Below are 18,305 nucleotides of genomic sequence, written 5' to 3'. Positions count from 1 at the left end.
GCCACTCATAACAGGTTCTTGGTCCCTGCATGTTCACACCATTCACATATTGCTTTCACGCTCACCTTTTACTTGGCATTCTTTCTTCTCATCTGATTTATTCATTTTAAAGCATCAAAATATTCTTCTGTGCCTCCTAAGAAAATATTCCCCATGAGGCTTTGGCCAACATTCCTGCTCACTGTCGGCTTTACATCTGCCTTCTAAAGAAGAACTGGGCAGTGCCCATGGTGCTAACCTCACATAAAGACTCAGAACAAAGTTTTTAGAAACCGTCCAGAAGCAGATGCTAAACCCAGGTGTGTCCCTGGACCTACAGAACTCAAGCTGGGGCTTTTGAAGTGAATGCCAGAGCAGGATAGCAGCAGAAGGAAAAACATAAAGGGACAGCCAGGGGACCTGAAATATGAGGCACTGCTCAGCCACCGGTTTGCAAGGACACTCACTGGGGCAAAACTATCTTTGTGTAATTGTCATGGTTACAAGAGTGTTTAGGGAGCACACCATGGGACCTTTATGTCTCCTTTTACATCACGTGGAAGGCACTGTATTAAATATTCTGTACCGGCTTCCAAATTTGGGAGTAAAGTTTTACTTATGAAGACATTGAAAGCAAATGAAAAACAATTCTAATTTAATAAACTCCAAATTCATTCTGTAGCAATTTCCCTTTATTTACTGTAAGACTGCAAGGTTTAAGAAGTGTCGAACGTCTGTACAGATTCTCAGAATGTAATTAATTGTCTGCGAAGAATACAAATCCCAGAAAGACACTTTGTCAAATTATCTTATCTTCCTCGTGATCTTATTATCCTACCAATTTTGTGTGGTTTCAGATTTCCCCGACTTGGGATTAAATCAGTGTGTTCTTCCTGATGCATAATTCAGGAGCACTCGAAAACGATGTAATTACAAACCTCAGCTGGCAGATTGTGAATTGCACTCACTGTCAAAAGTGCCTGGAGCATGGCTTCCTTTCAGAATAGTAGGGTGAGTGTGTCACATTCCTACCTTATAGCCCTGGGCCTGTTATTGGATATCCATGCAATTACAGAGTTGGATGGGATCCAACACCTCACACGGAAGCTGGGAAAATGCCAAGGTTTTTGTGGATTTAGAGGGGTTTGGAAGATGATGATTGATGATGATGATGATGATGATGATGATGATGATGATGATGGTGATGATGGTGATGATGATGGTGATGATGATGATAGTTCTTAAAGTAATAAAATAGTAGATGAAAGAGCAGGTATAAGATTTTAAATTACTCAGGTGCAGACCTGATTATATACATGAGAACAGTCCTGACTTACGGTCCTCCTGTGGGTAGAAGACACTTTGCATAGGTGCTTGTTCTAGGTTTACTATTTCTTACAATTTGGAACATCTTGTAGAGGTTCTCCAGGCAATGCCCACACTGCTCACTCCAGCCCACTACTCCCTCCTCTACAGGCTCCCATCCATTCCACTTCCCCAGCTCTCCTTCATTTGAATCTAGACATAGGAAGTCCACTGAAAATGGACAGGAAGTCTTTCTCATCTGAGAGGCCAACCTCCAGTCCCTGCCCTGCCACCCCAGAGACACTGGCCACACACTTTCTGCTTCTAAATACACTTAAAAAGTCTTCTCATGCTCACAAAGAATACAAAACACCAATAAAAGGAAAAATGCAATTTTCTCTTTTACTCTAAGGTCTTCGGGATTGTCAGGTAAATAACCTCCAGCAATTTCCTTTAGGGTAAGCTCTTAGCTATGTGAAACCGAGCCCATCAGCTCTATTATTATTATGTGGTACCCAGCTTCAAGTCATTAATTTCAATGCATTTTAGCCACCCTCACCAAATACCTCTGTGAGGTTTCTGTAGATAGTTAATATGTTTTACTATTTCATAAATTCGTAATTTGATAATAATGACAACAGGAAGCTCAGCCTTCCTCTAGGGATGCTCGGAGCCTCTCCAACTAAGTTATGGACTACCAAGACTCACATCTTGGTGAGGGTGATCTCCTTGCTTTACGTTTGTTTGTAAGCGAAGAGGGGTGTGCCGGGGCAAGGTCTCGGTGGCTCTCTAAGGTACAATACTCTCTTGTAATCTCCTGAAAGCAGGTGGTATTCATTTACTCTTTTTTCTTGAAGCTCATAGGAAAAGCAAACAGGTAGGTTTTTTGTTGTTGTTGCTAGTAAATCTGCAGCTTGATAGATCAAAGGCTTTGAAATGAGATAAATGTAGACCCAGACTAAATGACATAGGCTTTGAAGCAACAGGTGGGGGAAGCAGTTTTGCACAAACTGAATGAGCTCAGTCCATGCAGTAAAATGGTTTTGGACAATTCTTGTGAGGTTCACAATGGATGCTAGAAAGGACCCATTATTGGCTTTGTGAGTTACTCTGTGGAAATGCACAGAAGGGTCAGGAGAATGTAGGGTAGCATGAATTGGTACCACTCCCTTCCATTGAATTTGGTTGGCAAATTGGAATATCTGGCAGACAGGTTCCAGCTGGGTGTTGCTGGTTTCTAGAAAAGTTCTTTGCCCGGCAGCTTTCCAACAGGAGCCCTGTTGGTAAATAATTAACCTTGTCACTTAAGACCTTGCGTGCCTGCCTTTAAGTATGACGAGTTTCAAAACATAGGACAGAAAAAAAAAAGTATACAAAGTCACCTTAAGTCTTACAGTCCAACAGTTTTAATAGGGCACACTACACAGGCATACAGCTTTGGAGTCCTCACTTAAAGCAATATTACTTCTCAATGCTTCTACCTGAGAGGATCCTCTCAGACCTTCACACAGGCAATAAATCTAGGGTACTAACCTAAAGTGCATTTCTTGGCCATTAAAAGCAGTGCTATCATTTGCTCTCCAGAGCCCTCAGTAAGAGCGTGGCTTCCTCATTTGAGAAGCTGGAGAGGGGGTCACCTACTTACTGCCTCTGACATATCCATCCAGCCTTGTCACTTCCACAGGTGACGGAAACACTAGTGATACCTCGGAGTAACTTTTGTAAAAGCCAACTCCCTCAGCAGTAGATATCTATCCTTCCCACGAAAAGTACTTACTCAGTCTCTGAGTCATGGAATATTGAGGACTCAGCTGACCCTTCACCTTCTAGACAATTTTAAATCTTGAAGGCCTTGGTCAAGTGCATATTCTGAACCTGGGTGAGGCACCAAGTACTAGGTCTAGGGGTAGTAGTGTTTTTCTCTCTCTGCAGAGAGAGAGACAATCCTGGGAGCTTGCTCAGGCTATTGCTTGTCCTCCTGGGGGTCATCTGGAAAGTCAGCCTCCTCAGGAGATCTGTCTCCTTCAGGGAGCAGTGTGGCGCGCATTTTCCTCCTCTCCTTAAATCTGCCAGAGCGTGAGATCTTCAAATTGCGCCGGCTGTTGCCTGATTTCTCCTCACACAACGTATCTGGCCTGAGGGGCTCTCCGGTGACCCCAAGGACACCGGAGTGCTGATTTTCTGGTGAACTGCTAGTCCGATCTGAGTGAGGTGGTGAGGGATCCAGGCCAGTCTCTGGCTGAATCTGAGGCTGCACCCCCACTGTGACTTCCTTGCTTTTCTTCCTGGTCAGAGATTTCCACCAGGGGCTGGAGCTGCTGGTGGAGCTGCCACTGTCTGCCATGGTCCTTAGGCCAGACGACCCTGGGCACCCTGCTCGGGGAAGGGTCTGGGCCAGCACGGCTCCTCTCTTTTCCGTGGTCTGTGACAGTTAACACCGGTTCTTCCAGGCTTCTCCCACGCAGGCTTGCTGGATGGGAGTTGAGGGAGCGTCCTGCACAGACAGAAAACCAGAACTTGGGTTAGGCAAAGTAACGGGGCTCCCCCCCCCACTTTCCTCAGAGTTGGGGCTCGTGCGACTCTGACCACTGGCCACCAGCAGAACAACTCCTGATCTACAAAATCTCCCTCAACTCCTGGCCTCAACCTTTGCCTTAGCTCCCAAGCAAGTGCAGTAGCTATCCAGTGGAGACCAACCTGGATGCTGAGGGATTATGGGCCGGCCTGCCACTCAGCCTGACTATACAAGGACCACTCTGGTGCCCACAGGCTCTATAACTGCCTTCCTTCAGAGGAACACCAGGAGAGGAGTTGTGTGGGTATGGGGTGGGGAACCTAGGTTGTCCTGCCCATTACAGATGAATGAAGATCTGGCATTTTCTTTATTAGTGATGAAGAGGGAGTTCCCAGCCCATTGTGGGTCAGACTATTTCTGGGCTGGTGGTCTTGGGTTCTAGATGAAAGCAGGCTGAAAGCTGGGCAGTGGTGGTACACACCTTTAATCCGAGCACTCGGGTGGCAGGCAGATTTCTGAATTCGAGGCCAGCCTGGTCTACAGAGTGAGTTCCAGGACAGCCAGGACTATACAGAGAAACCCTATCGCAAAAAGCCAAATAAATAAATAAATAAATAAATAAATAAATAAATAAATAATAAATAACCAAGCAAGCAAGCAGGCTGAGCAAGCCATAAGGAGCAAGATAGTAAGCATGGCTCAAATTTCTGCAAAGCCCTTTTCTAGTATATTAAGCAGTCATGCTTGGGAGTGTATCCAAGTGAGAAAGCGGGGAGCACAAACTCATGGTTGTGCTTACTTCAAACTGCTTCAAGCCACTTCTGCCTTTCAGAGGCTGTCTAGACTTAACTTCCCTTGGGAACCGCCATCCCACTCTTCCTTTTACTCCCTAGAGCCAATCTCCATACTGTAGAAAGGCCGCCAAGCATCCCAACCCTTCTTTTATAGTTCTCCAACTCTTGAGGGTTTTACTTATTGTAAATCAAAGGCTTCTGGTACTTTGCCTTGAGTGTTGCGTTTCCACCTTTCAAAGGAGAGAGAGCTCAATCAGGAACTCCAGAAAACCATTCTTCCCCAAACACTGGATAACGGAGCCCGAACGCTCCTGATACTGCAAGCCAGACTCTTGGCACACTTCCCTTGAGCGTGCTACTGGACACGGCCACCGCGAGTGGGCAGGGCTCGCCCGCACCGCCCATTTCTAGGTTTCAGCTCCGCCGCTTCACAGCCCACGCACCGCGGCGCTCGTGGGATTCGCCAGTGGGTAGGAGGGAAACTTGTGCGACGTTTGTTGTTGCAGGTTCTCCCGGAACTGCCTGATAGAGGAAGTCTCTGCGCCTACTGGGAGGCGGCGCAGGGGCCGCTGGCACCGGCTCCTCCCTGGGGATGCCCTGAGGACACACTCGGGCTAGGGCTTGAAAACCGTAAAAGCAGAACCAGCTCAAAGTTCTTTCCCTAAGAAAGGCGCCCATACCCTTAAGCACCATCAACGTTGGGGTCTGCAAACGCCTCACTCCCTTCTACTTTGCAGATTGGAACCTCCCGCCCCCGCCCAAGGCATTTGTTAATGGTGGTGGGCAGCCACCCAACACTTGATTCTCCACAGTGACCAACTTGGTGTGTACGGAAAGGCTTTGTGAGAATTGCGCAAGGAAAAGATGGCAAATAATGCAAAAGTAGGCAGATCATGGTTCTGGGGAGGTGGGGGGGCTCTCCTCGGGCAGCAGGAGGAGGGGCACTGCGAAGCGCTAGACAGCGTTCCCGAGGGACGTCGCAGCGCCAGGGTCTGCCTTGTGAGTCAAAGAGGGACTCTGGTTCACTCACCTGCAGGGGCTTCCAGGGCCAGGCGGGTTCTCTAGAACACGGAGGGGCGTCTCGGGGTGCCTGAAGCTTAGTCGCGGTGTCCCTTGTCGCTGATTAAGAGAGATGCAGGAATCGTTGCTGATCTTGCCCAACACCCCTGACTCTCGCACACTGTGGGAACAACCTGGGGCTGGCAGCACGGTTCGCTCAGGTGGCAGGGGCTGTCAGATCCGCCGCCTCAGGGCGAGCCCAGTCAGCCTTTCCCGGTGGGAGTCTCACATTCTGGGGCGCGTCCTTTCTTCCCGTTCACTCTGCTCTCTGGCCGCAGCTAGATAGGACTTGGGCTGCTGACTCCGGCGCACTCGCCCTTCCTGAGCGTCCGTAGGAACGCGCTGAGACATCTGCCCACCTGCTGGTGGTTGGCCAAAGGCCTGAAGACACCAGAACTGGGGAGGAGGGGAGGGTCAGGGTGGGACAGGAGGCGGCAGCCTAGCTACAGGTGCAGGTAGGCGTCCCCGCCCTTCTGGGGACCAGATTGGACGAGGTCGCAAACGTGGCTCCAGCCCTGCGGACTCTGATTGGAGAAAAAGCTGTATTGCGCCGTTGCCCTGCTCGTGTTCCGTTCTTGCGCTGGGGTTTGAGTCCCAAGGCTTTCAAGTTTTGTAACTCCGAGAGCCGATTCAAACTCGGTCATGTTGGGGTAGTTTCAAGCGCCATTAGCTAAAAGATTGAGAGTTGAGAACTCTGTCTTTGCTGTCATCGGGCGCTATCCTAGTACTGTAAGTTGGGTTAACTCACTTGCTCATCAGAACGCCCCAGGACTGGGCACTATGACTGTCGCCAGGCCCGCAAAGAAACCTAGGCATCGCGAAGGTTAACCGGTTGTCTAGGATTGCCCGCTGAAGGGCAAACTTGAAGTATTAGGGTTGAAAGCTTGATTCTAGCTTATCAGCTTGTTAGTCTTGGGTTCTTACCGTAACTAAGTGTCTATGCTACAAAGCATCATTCCCGTCTGGGCAAGCGCGCAGCAGACACCCATCCAAGCCTATTACTGCAGCCCAGAGCCACTGAGAGGGTGAACCATTGGGCCCCAGCAGCGTGCAAGGTGCTTTAGCTAGGTGGTTGTTTGACAAAACGGTATTAGAGGAGACATTTTTCTAATGAAGGCGAAGCTACAGCTTGAAAGAGAGATTTTTTGGGGGTCTCTAGGCTCACAGAACATACAAGTAGGACTCCTTGCCTCTAAGATAGGCAGTCCTGGCAGAGCGTCTGCTTCGAGCACTTTCTGCAGATCAAGCCTGGCGAGAGAGACAGACCGTTCAACTCTAATCTCTTGCAATACGGATTTGATAAGCAGGCAGGAATTTTATAGAGTCTTCCAATACAGCGGGGAAGAGGAAAATACAAGGACTTGGTTGATGCCTTAGTTTGGATTTAATTAAAAAATAAAAGACGAGCACACACTGTGTAGTCGGAAGTGATTTGTTTCTAACCAGAGATTAGGAACTCCTCTCGCCATCCGCCTCCCCCTTCCTCCCTCTGCCTCTCTCCACCCCCTTTTTTCTCTTTCTCTGCCTCCCGCCCTCCTTCCTTCCTTTCTTTATTGGTGGAATTTCACTAAATAACTAAGACTGGACTCAAACTCTGGCTTACCTCCAAAACTGACTCTTGAGGTTAGTTTAAAGTGGGGACATTGAATTATAACACTGGTGTTTGATAAAGACTAGCTGACAGCTTTAAAAGGAAAACTCTTTCTGGAGGCAGATGTCATATGATGAGAAAAGCTTGTCTGGGGAGCCACCACAGTTTGTGGAGCTGGGACTTGCTGTTGTCCAGCACATTACTGAAGGAAGGAAGACACCAGGAAAAGGATGCTAGCTCGCTGAATGGTTTTTCATCTAGTGTGGTTTTCACAAAGCCGCAAGCAGTTTCTCAATAAACAGATCCTTCACTTCTCAATAAGATAGCTCCTTATTTAGATTCAGCAATGTCAAATGTCTCTGTATCCTCTCCTGGGTTGAGTGGAAGTGCCTTATAAATGAAATAACCACTGCATGGAGGTGAATATATATACATGGAAAGGTGAAGTGTGTGTGTGTGTGTGTGTGTGTGTGTGTGTGTGTGAGAGAGAGAGAGAGAGAGAGAGAGAGAGAGAGAGAGAGAGAGAGAGAGAGATGAATGGAGTCATGAGAGATGGAAAGAATTCCAGGGTAAACAGCAGGTATGGGAGCCTCAAGGTGTGAAGGATGATCCTGGGCTTCTTGAGGTTCAAAAAGCAGGTGGGTGATGTAAGCAGAGAGAGTGGCTGGGCTGACCTGGGAGGTGAGTATATCACAGATTTCCAATGACAGCTGTGAATGGGGCCCAAGGCAGAGTCTTAACAACTGCTTTCTCGGCACAATAAATGATCACCCGCTTAAGGAATGAGTTTCTAGAACTGGGTACTAAGATCAGAATCTTGGAGTTTATAATTGACATTCTTGCTCAGCAAACCTGAAATTTCCAAAGGGGCTGGGAAACTGATCATATCTTTACATCTCTACAGTAGGAGTGGGCTTGGGAAGGTATCTGAACAAATGCTTAAGGAATACAGCCCGTCATACTAGAGAAATCAACATACCCTGCACTCATCCCAGAGAACTGTGGTATGTCTTGGCTTTGTTCTTCCTACTTTTGCTGACCCCACGTTCGCATCTCCTGTCCTTGTTCTTTCCTTCTTTCTTTAATTCCGTGTCTTTCTCCTTTTCTTCTCCACCTCTATGGTCACCCCTGCCCTTTGACATCTAGACATGCCTTTTCCTTCACAGACTCCAACTCTGACACTTTGAACATTCTGTTGTGATCTCTATGGGTTCACATCAGTGTTGGATTCCTTTAGCCTTTTAAAGCAAGCATTACAAGAAACTTTGTAGCATTTCGTCTCCCTGCCAAGTTACTGGAGTATCTATAAATGTTCCTTTCTTAAGGCTTTCTAAATAGTTTATCTAAGCAAGGCCAGATTTTGTCCAGAGTCTGCTCTCTCTAAGTCAGTCCCACACCAAGCCTTTGAGCAGGCCCACCCACCGCTCTTTCTTCCCCCATGCGTCCGACCACCAGGTCACAGGTTTGAAATTCATAGTTTCTCTGTTCTCCCCTCTTCACAAAGCAATTTCATGGAGGATGCTGGTGACAGGAACTGACTAGTGCTTCATCCAAATGCTCTGCAGCCAGGAGTGCTGGGTTCTGTGCTGGATCTTCCTTCTAGCAACAGATCTCCTTGGCCCACCTTCTTGATTTTCTTTTCATTTCGCTGAAGATGGAACCTTGGAGTTTGAGCATGCTAGGCAAACACTACCTCTATCTGCTCAACTAGCCTTCCTTCCTTCTTGTTGAAACCAACCAACCATCTTTATTGTCATCCTTGTTCTGAGATGAAACCAACACACACACACACTTTCAAATATATACACAAATATGTATACACAAATATGTATACACAAATATGTATACACAAATATATACACACAATTTGAATTAAAAGAGCACACACTGACACTCTCCTCTTGCCTATATCAATATCATTGGCTATCTCTTAAAACATTTACTATTCTGCATCCTCATCCTTCCATCCACTGCAGCTCCTTCTCTGTTTTCCTTCCCATTGATGATCTCAGGGCAAGCTCTATTCATTTGTTCATTCATTCATTCATTCATTCATTCATTCATTGCTTATTGCTGTCCCAATGAGATCAGTATCATGTCAGATGCTTTCTATATGCTCTTTCTTTTAATCCTAATAACAATGGGTAGTTATTACAGAGAATGTAAGTGGTAATTTAGGTAGACCACCTTGTGATGGTAGAGCCAGGATGCAAGATGAGGCAGGATGAGAATGTAGCTCTGACTTCAGACCTGGAGTTTAGACACTATGATTTTAGATTTCTTGAGATTCAGCCCTGAGTCTCCTTCTGGGCACTCTTGTCTTAATAATGACCTTAAAGACCATTTATAAGATAAGTCTTGACTCTGTCCTCAGATCTGTCTCTCCAGGTTACTCAGAGATTTACATGGTTCTTTGATATTTTGTCATCAAATCACATCATAGTGGTTTGAAAGAGAAGTGTTCCCTATAGTATTGGGCATTTGTGCATTTGGTCCCCAGTTGATAGTGCCATTTGGGGGAAGTTTAGGTGGTAAATCCTTGCTGGAGGAAGTATGTCACTGAGAATGAGTTTTGAGAGCTTAAATCCTCACCCTTTTGCCAGTTTGTTTTCTTTGCTTGATGCTTCTAGTTCAAGCTGTGTGCTCCCAGCTTCTGTTCCTACTGCCATGCCTACTGCTTCTGTCCATAATGGATTCTTATCGTCCTGGAACTGTAAGGTCAAATAAAACCTTTCTTCTCTAAGCTTTGGTCATGATGTCTTATCACAGCAATGGAAGGGTAACTAACACACATTAATTTAAATAAATGAAGCAGGATCTCTCAGCATCCTCTCATATCCATTATCTGCACTTATTCCAAAATCTCGTGTCCATATGACTCTGAAATAGTGCAAGACTGAATACACGGTCTTAGTCCATTTGGGCTGCTATGACTATGTGCCAGAGACCAGTGTGATGGTTACTTTGTTATCAACATGACTGGCTTTAGCATTACTTAAGAGATACATTGTCACAGATGGTATCAGCTCATGGGGTGTGATTTAAAACCAAAAGACGGGAAGGAGACAGTGAACAGAATGCCAGCTTACCTCTCTCTGCTTCCTGATTGTGATGTAATGGCTTACATTTTTGCTACCATGATGCACTGGCTAGCTTTTTTGTTTGTTTCTTGTTGTTTTGTCAACTCCATTCAAGCTAGAGTTATCTGGGAAGAGGAAACTAAGCTGAGAAAATGCCTCCATTAGACTGCCTATAGGCAAATCTGTTGGACACTTTCCAAATCGTATGTGGAAGGGCTCAGACCACTGTGGGCAGTCCAAGCATTTAAAAAGCGTTAATAAAGTTTAAAAAAATAGTGTTTTAAAATAAACTTTAATAATAATAAGGTTTAAATAAAAATTTAAAAACATCTAAGTCTACAAGCAGTGCTATTCCTGGCTGCTATAAGAAAGCAAACCAAGCAAGCTTTGGGGAGCAAGCCAATAAGTGGAATTTGTCCATAGCTTCTGCTTCAGTACCCAACACTAGGTTTCTGCCCTGACTTCTGTTCATAATATGCTATAAGATAATATAAACCCTTTCCTCCCCTGGTTGCCTTTGGTCCTGCTCTTTACCATAGCAATTGAAACCTAACTTAAGCCAGGGGACTTCCCTACCATGCTGGGCTACATTCTCAAAATTATCACTATACTTTTTGCTACTTCATTGGGTTCTTATATCTGCTATGCCTCTCCACTCCAATTCCTTCCAACCCTCCAGCACTAGGTAGGAGAGAAAGAAGATTAAGGGAGAACTGGGCCATAGATCTCTTTAGACCATCTCCTGCTGGTTAGGAGCATTGAGTCCCTTGCTGCAAGGCAAACCTTCATGGTCAGGATATCCAATTTCTTCTCTTTGATCAAGGCCACTTGACAGAGCACCACAACTGCAGTCAACAGCAGCAGGGGAGCAGCCGCTGCCACAGGCCCTCTCTGGGCTCTCCCATTTATACTCTCTCCAGAGTCCCCTGAATTAAACTACCTGTACTGGGCGAAAATCACACCCCTCCTAGAGCATGAGACAAATCATAATTAGTGGCTGTGGACAATTTGAAGCAGCCTCATATCCTACACCTGAGATTAAAACAAAAACATATTCATGTAATGTCACTGTTTCTTTTTTTTTTAAGAAACCAAGTTTCTCACGACACAAATTCTAAGCCAAAAATAGTCCCATCTTGCTTTAAGTTGATTTCCTTGTGTATTTTGTCACAACAAATAGTAGCTAAGGTGACTAGAAGTTCATAAATGCTGGAAATTTGTTTCTTACAGTTCTGAAGACTAAGATATTCAAGGTCAAGATGGCAGCAGGACCAGTACCTGGCCATCTCTCTGGCTCAGAAATGGGTCTCCAGGAGCTGCCTAGGGTCCTGAATTTTGTCTATGCAAAATGCCCTACTAGCAGAAAGCATTGCCGCCACCCTTCACTTCTGTTTCTCTTATAATTCTAAACCATCATTGTATTTCTACTGGACCCACAAGAACAACCTATCTGCAGGACTTCTCCTGTTCTGTCCCTGGTCCTGCATGCACATGGTACGCAGAGTGGTCACTTAACAGCAATCTCTATGCTTACATTCCCTCAATAGTGCCTCCTTGTATTTTGGATAAAGAACTGTTATGACCCACAGGCCCTATATGGCACAACATGGTCACATGATACCAGTCTTCAGCCACTTCATTCTGTTTTTCCCAAAAGTCTCTGTCCTTTAGTCACACTGACCTCTGTCACCCCAGTGAAATCTTTGTGACAATTCATTTGCCCCTACCAAGCCACGTGGCATAGAAAACTTACTAAGTCAAGGTTGCCCTGAGTTACTTTTTCACCTCTCAGTAGTGTTCAGTGAGCCTCCTTTGCTCTGCAGTCCTTACATCTCATTAAACTCTGCCATAGAACAGGTTTCTCTGAAATAAATCTATATTAGTCACTTGTCTTGCTGCCACACAGAATACCTAGTAAAACAACTTACTGCATAATTCCAGGGTACAGTTTTTCCTGGCAGGTGTCTTAGTTAGGGTTTCTATTGCTGTGATAAAACACCACCACCAAAAGCAACTTGGGGAGGAAAGGGTTTATTCAGCTTACACACCCCAGGTCACAGTCCAGCACTAAAGAAAGTTAGGGAGGGAGCTTAAGGCAGAAAACTGAAGACAGGAACGAAAGCAGAGACTGGTGGAACGCTGTTTATGGCTTGGTCTCCGTGGCTTGGCTATACAACTCAGGACTACATACATGCTCAGCGACAGTACCCCTCCAGCCCTGGTGGGGGCGTGCTGGACTTACCCACATCAATCATCCATCAAGGAACTGCACATAGGCTTGCCAACAGGCCAATCTTGAGGGGGATCCTTTCTCAGTCATGGGTCCTCTTCTTGAATAGCTCTAACTTGTGTTAAGTTGACCAACAAACTAACCAGGACAACAGGGGCTAGCTGGTCACATCAAACTCCTAGGCAGGCGGCAGAAAGCAACGGATGCTGCTGTCGACTCTCTCATTTCCAATCATTTGAGACCTATGGAATGGAGGTGCTCATATTCAGGGTGGACCTTCCTTGATTGACCCCTCATAGACATGCCCAGACATTTGTTCCTATGGTGGTTCTGCATCCCCTTACATTGACAATTGAGATGAACCATTCTCCATCTTTTCCTTAATCATCTGTGGCTGCTGATCTCTTTAAGTTGTTGTCACTATTTTGTTTCAATTCTGGTATGATATCTTTGATGGTATCAAATTTTAGGTCACTAGTTTTTCTTTTTTAAAATCACACAACACATACACACACACATGCATGCACACACACACACACACACACACACACACACACACACACACACACACCTTACATTCTTTCTGTTGAGAAGTGAACTGCCAATCTGTAACTTCTTTTAAAGGTAACTGGTCTACCCTGCTCTCCACTATTAAGATTTTTCTCATTGTCTTGGAATTTTTTCTCAATTACTCAGTATTTAAGTATGGATCATTTCTCATTATTATATTGTTTAGCTTATTTGATGCTTTGCTCAGCTTTTGACAACTTTTATCCAGTTTCTCACACATTACCACCTACCAAAGTCTTTCTTTTGATGTGTCTCCTTAGTCTACCTAGCCACGGTTTCTTTTTGAGGTTGGAGGCTGGTGTGGTTTGACACAGGGTTTCTCTGTGTAACCCTGGCTGTCCTGGAACTCACTTTGTAGCCATGGTTTCTAATTTGCCTTCTTCCCCCAGACCCTTTAGCTTTCCGTGATGTGTTCTAGATTATTTCTCTTGATCTATATGCTGACATATTCTCTCTTTTATGCTGTACCTAAAAAACTGTTAAATATCTTCATTAGTTTATTCATTGGAACTTATCTTTGATAACATTCTCCTTAGTTTTAATTCAGATATGTCCTGTCCTTATAGTGACATATTTCTTGAAGTTTTGCCTATATATAACAAACATGTATATGTATACGCAATATACATATGTTATATATAATAAGTGTGTATATGTATATACATACCCAAATTATATGCTTGTTTTATAAGCACTAATTATTCAGAAGTTAATCTGAAGCCTGTGTGGGTCTACTTATTGTCTTTTTTTTTTTCTGACAGTTCTGATGTATGGAGTCTTACTTTCTGAACATTATACTTTGTTCTTTGATTTCCTCAGTTATTGACTGTTTAAGGTACAAAAAAGTCTCACTTACTTTAACAGGGATTTTCAGGAGCTCAGGGGAGCTAGCATACAGGAGCCCTGGAGGTTCACAGCTTGGGGTTGTTTTAAGGAAACGGATTCATGAGATTCATGACATTCATGTGAGCAGGTGTCTGCAGTCACATTCTCTGGGCATGGGTCCATTAAAGCTCTCATTCTTCACCCCCATCCCCGCCAGTCTTTTCTGTTCTTTTGTAACTTAACCATGCATGCAGACCTGTGGGAAGATGAGCAGAGGGATCTTTTGCTATGTCATGCTCCCACTGAAGTCATCAGGCCTCTGGGGACTCGGAGTTAATGAGGACAGCATCTTCTGTTAATTTTTACCTTGGGTAAGTCCCTGGTTTGTGACTCTTTTCTCCCAGAAGCTACCAAGACAGAAGTTGTTTCTGCGATTAACTCTTGTCAGTGGGGAATCCATCCAGCGACCTCCTCCCACTGAGGGTAGTGAGTATGTGTGTTTTAATTATATTACACATGTCTTTCTTGGTGTTCGTCTTCATCACTTGGACTTTCTTGTTCATTTATTTGTTTAATCACATGACTCCTTTGCTAGATAATAGCCCCATTTTATGTAACCATCATTTACATGACACCTGTTTGGTATCAAGTGTAGTTCTAGAATCAACTCTTAGCATACTATAAATGTTCATTTTCCTAAAAGCCCCATAACACACTGTCTTGTTACAGATCAAGAAGCTGAGGGATGAAGAACTTACTACTTGGTAGGGATCACAAAGCTGGTTGGAGTCAGAGCTGGCATGTGACCCCTGAAGACTGCTTCAGAGTGCAGGGACACAGCTCACTACTCTGTTGTGTGTCACCGATGAGCCTTTGCACCTAGCATGGTGTCCTGCACTCATACCCTCAGGACAGCTGAATGAGTAATCACAGACCACACAGATATGGAGCCTCTGATTATAAAATGATTGATTTGGGAGAAAGAAAAGCAATAAAGCAGCAGTGAAATGCACCTTTAAATTCATCATTCTGTGTGACAACAGGCTGATTTCTCTTTAATTCTGAATGTGGTTGGTAGAACAAAACTAGTTTTTTATTTGTTTGTTTGTTTCTTTTGCTAGCACATTGGAAGAAAATCATCATGCTGAAATAACACCAGAGAGAAACTGCTACGGAATTCAGAGCAGGACATTCCCTAGCAAGGCTCACAATTAGATGTCTGAACTTGCTCAGGAAACAAAGAGAATTCACCTTTATTATTTGCCAGAAAACCATTGATGTAGGTGGAAGTCATATGCTGTCATTTAAGGCAAGATTCTCCTCTGGTTACCTGATTCCAGCTCAGGGCTGGCGCCTGGCTCCCTGTAAAGGTCACCTGTTCTCCACTGTTGGTCATGTCCCTCTGTGAGTGTCAGTTCCGTTATGCTCCGTCAGTCTGGCTGTGTTGTCTCTTTTGTGGTTGGTTGGTGTGGTGGCACCGTGCGTCACATGGGCACAGCAGGGGCGGTTATCTGATGAAAGGGTAACCTGATGCATGGTGACCTCTTGGTTTCCTCCCTCTATCAAGGCCACTGTCAAATGTTCGGAACAGCAATCCACAAGGAATCTCTGCTTTCCTTTCTTCAGGCTGTCAGCGAGGGTTAGTGAAGTTTAGGATGCTCATGTGTCCTCGGGCAAACACAGGGCCATCTCCTCTGCATACTTTCACTTAGTGAGCATTCAAGCTTGTGCTCAGAGGCCATTTCATTTACATAGCAAGAGGAAGAACCTTAGTGTCAACTGTATAGCTTTAGTAATAGCAGTAAACAAGATCTCACTACAGGTGTTTCTCTGAGAGATAGGCAGCCTTGGTCTCACAGGTTCATCCTGAAAGCTGAAGCAATTTCCTCAAGGTCACCAGACTTAGAGGTGGAGCGATTTTTGAATAGGCACCAGTTAGTTTGAGCCTAGGACAGTGTTTTCTCCATATGCCTACTCAAGACTTAATGTGCATTTAGTTAATCATTAGATCAATAAACCTTTTTGTTATCAAGGCTATTCTGTCAGAAGAGTCCAGTCATACTTCAAAAATTCTGATTAGTTCACTATCTTCCAAGTTTCCCTTTCATACAAGTGAAATCAAAGGTGGTTGCTTAACTAGCAATGCCCTTGGGGATCACAGAGATCAAAACAGAGCATAGACTAGCTCCAGGAATTGCAATATTTTGAGTTTCTCTCTCAAAAACAAAACAAAACAAAACAAAACAAAAAACACTTGGTGGTTGGGTTGGATGCTAGCTGGGTAGCGTGGGAAAATGCCAAAACCATTACCAGGCCCTGCTTTCCTTGTATGTGAAGTGGGGACAATTCTATCCCCTTCTTTGTGCAGTAGACAAAGAAGACAATTGGATCAAAGAAGACAATATACTTATCAGTTCCCTGACATAGTGTCCCTATAGTAGAGACCCAGTGAATGCTTGACCTTTTCTGTAACTACTTTCTTTTATTGTCAGAAATCAATTAGTTAACCAACTAACCAAACAACCAAACAACCCATCAATCAATTCTGAAGTATTTTTGAAAGTAACATCATTGTCTTATAAAGCACTGTCAATACTATTGGATGTGGCCAGTTCCTGGCCACAAGGACATAATTTACTGTGGAATATGTAATTTACGAGAATTCACTCTGAATCATGCTGCTTTCAGGAGCATCCTCAATGACTAAATCCAATCAGGCAGAAGTTTTCTGTACGTGATCAGGAAGGTTCTTTATCTCTGAGCACCAAAATCGCATTACATAGTTAAGAGAGGAAGTGTGCTGGGGTAAGCCTGAGAGCATCGATACATGCAAGGAATGACAAATGGCAAGTAGATATCCTCAGAGGGAGGTCATCGCCAGGCTGTGGTTCCAGGGTCTCAACAAATAATCTGTGTCACAGAGTCACACTGGAGAAGGAAGGAGCCCATGGAGTAAAGTCTTTGATAGCTCAGCCAGCATGCCTCTCTTTTGTTTATATTTTATTAAAATAGTTTATGCATATACATTTAAGAGCTAAATGTTACTAAGCTGTTTATAGAAAACCCCAGGGGTTCTTGTTCCTTGGGGCTAAAGAGATAGCTCAGTGGTTAAGAACATATACTGTTCTTGAAGAGGACCCAAGTTCAATTCTCAGCCCCTACCCTAGGCAGCTCACAGAAATTTCAGATTTAAAAAAAAAAAAAAAAAAAAAAAAAAAAAAAAAAAAAAAAAAAAAACTTTCTATTTGCTTACAATGTCTCTTTCCACCCTATCAGTAACTTCTTCGTGCGTGTTGTGGTTTGAGTCTGACTGTCTGCCTCGGGCTCGTGTGTTCGAATTACTGCTCCTCAGCTCGAGCTGCTGTGGTAGTAGTTTGTGGTAGGTGGGGTTGGGTGCTGGATATGGACCTTTGAGATGATGGACCCTCAGGCCACTGTAGCCCTGTACTTAGCTATTCCATCCATCTCCCCTTTCTACAACAGACTTTCCCCCAGGAAACCTCGAGCCTAAATCCCTCCACTTAAGTTGTTTTTATCAGCTGCTTTGTCACAATGGTGAGAAAAGTAATCGACCCAGTGTGCTTCTTTATGGCCCAATCACATCAACGCTGTGTGTGCCTCAGGGTTCCTAGGAAAGCCCTTCTTGGAAACCTCCACGTTCCTTCATCTTGGGCTGACTTCTTCCTGGCTGCCTGTGCACAGTGCCGTGAGGATGCCTTGAGCTGTACTCCATATTTCCTGAAACCTCCCTCTTTCTTGGGGTACTCTTTTGCTTTGGGGGAAGCGCATCAGCAGGTGGAGTGGTATATCATGAGTCAAGGCAACAAGGATGGCTTCTGTGTGTGTTTCATGCTGACATGACTCCAGTAGCACTGCTTGTCTTCCATGCTTGCTACCAGCTATTCTCCTGCAAGAGAAAGCTGTGCTGGGTAAGGGAGCTGCAGGCAGGAGATCTCCAGTGGCATCTAGAGAGAAGACCCCTGGCCCTCCACCAAGTGCAGTTGCTACACCGGATCCACACCATCCACTCATGATTTCTTCAGAGACAAGTAGCTTGCTACTGTCGCATTCAGTTTATTGAAATATGGGTTTTCTGCCACTTGTAGTAGGTAGTAGGAAAGGAGAAATACAAGAAGCCATAAACTTCTATGGGTCAGTTCCATAGAATAAGCTTGATCATATTTTCCTCTTTTCCTGAGAAATAAACCCACAGCCTCCTGAATGTTAGCCAAACGTTCTTTTAGTGAACTGTATCCTCAGCTCTGATTTAAAATAGAATAGGTAAAGAGCTGGGTACACAATTCTCTAAATCACCATTCTAAAAATATATTACATATTAAGGGGGTAAAACAATCCT

The 18,305-nt window shown here is 44.6% G+C and overlaps 1 protein-coding gene and 1 long non-coding RNA gene across 3 annotated transcripts; one reads left to right on the top strand and one right to left on the bottom strand.

The window, feature by feature from the left end:
• Nucleotides 1–653: 653 nt before the first annotated feature.
• Prr15 (proline rich 15) lies at nucleotides 654–6,429 on the bottom strand. Of its 2 annotated transcripts, none has more exons than XM_031380848.1 (2): nucleotides 5,624–6,429; nucleotides 654–3,778 (listed from the first exon to the last, which is right to left on the bottom strand). In XM_031380848.1, exon 2 carries the CDS (start codon nucleotides 3,626–3,628, stop codon nucleotides 3,248–3,250), a length of 381 nt encoding a protein of 126 aa, XP_031236708.1. In that variant the 5' UTR covers nucleotides 3,629–3,778; nucleotides 5,624–6,429; the 3' UTR covers nucleotides 654–3,247. The 2 variants fall into 2 exon arrangements, with proteins under 2 accessions (XP_031236708.1, XP_031236709.1); XM_031380849.1 differs by lacking the exon at nucleotides 5,624–6,429 and adding an exon at nucleotides 4,281–4,332.
• Nucleotides 5,565–14,700, top strand: LOC116098122. The gene is made up of 3 exons (XR_004121717.1): nucleotides 5,565–5,592; nucleotides 14,353–14,434; nucleotides 14,678–14,700. It is a non-coding gene; the product is annotated as an uncharacterized LOC116098122 (long non-coding RNA).
• The last annotated feature ends 3,605 nt before the right edge of the window (nucleotides 14,701–18,305 follow it).

Source organism: Mastomys coucha, unplaced genomic scaffold (genome assembly GCF_008632895.1).
Source record: "Mastomys coucha isolate ucsf_1 unplaced genomic scaffold, UCSF_Mcou_1 pScaffold20, whole genome shotgun sequence".
In the NCBI taxonomy this organism is placed as follows: Eukaryota; Metazoa; Chordata; class Mammalia; order Rodentia; family Muridae; genus Mastomys; species Mastomys coucha.
This window is presented reverse-complemented; position numbering and strand designations above follow the sequence as displayed.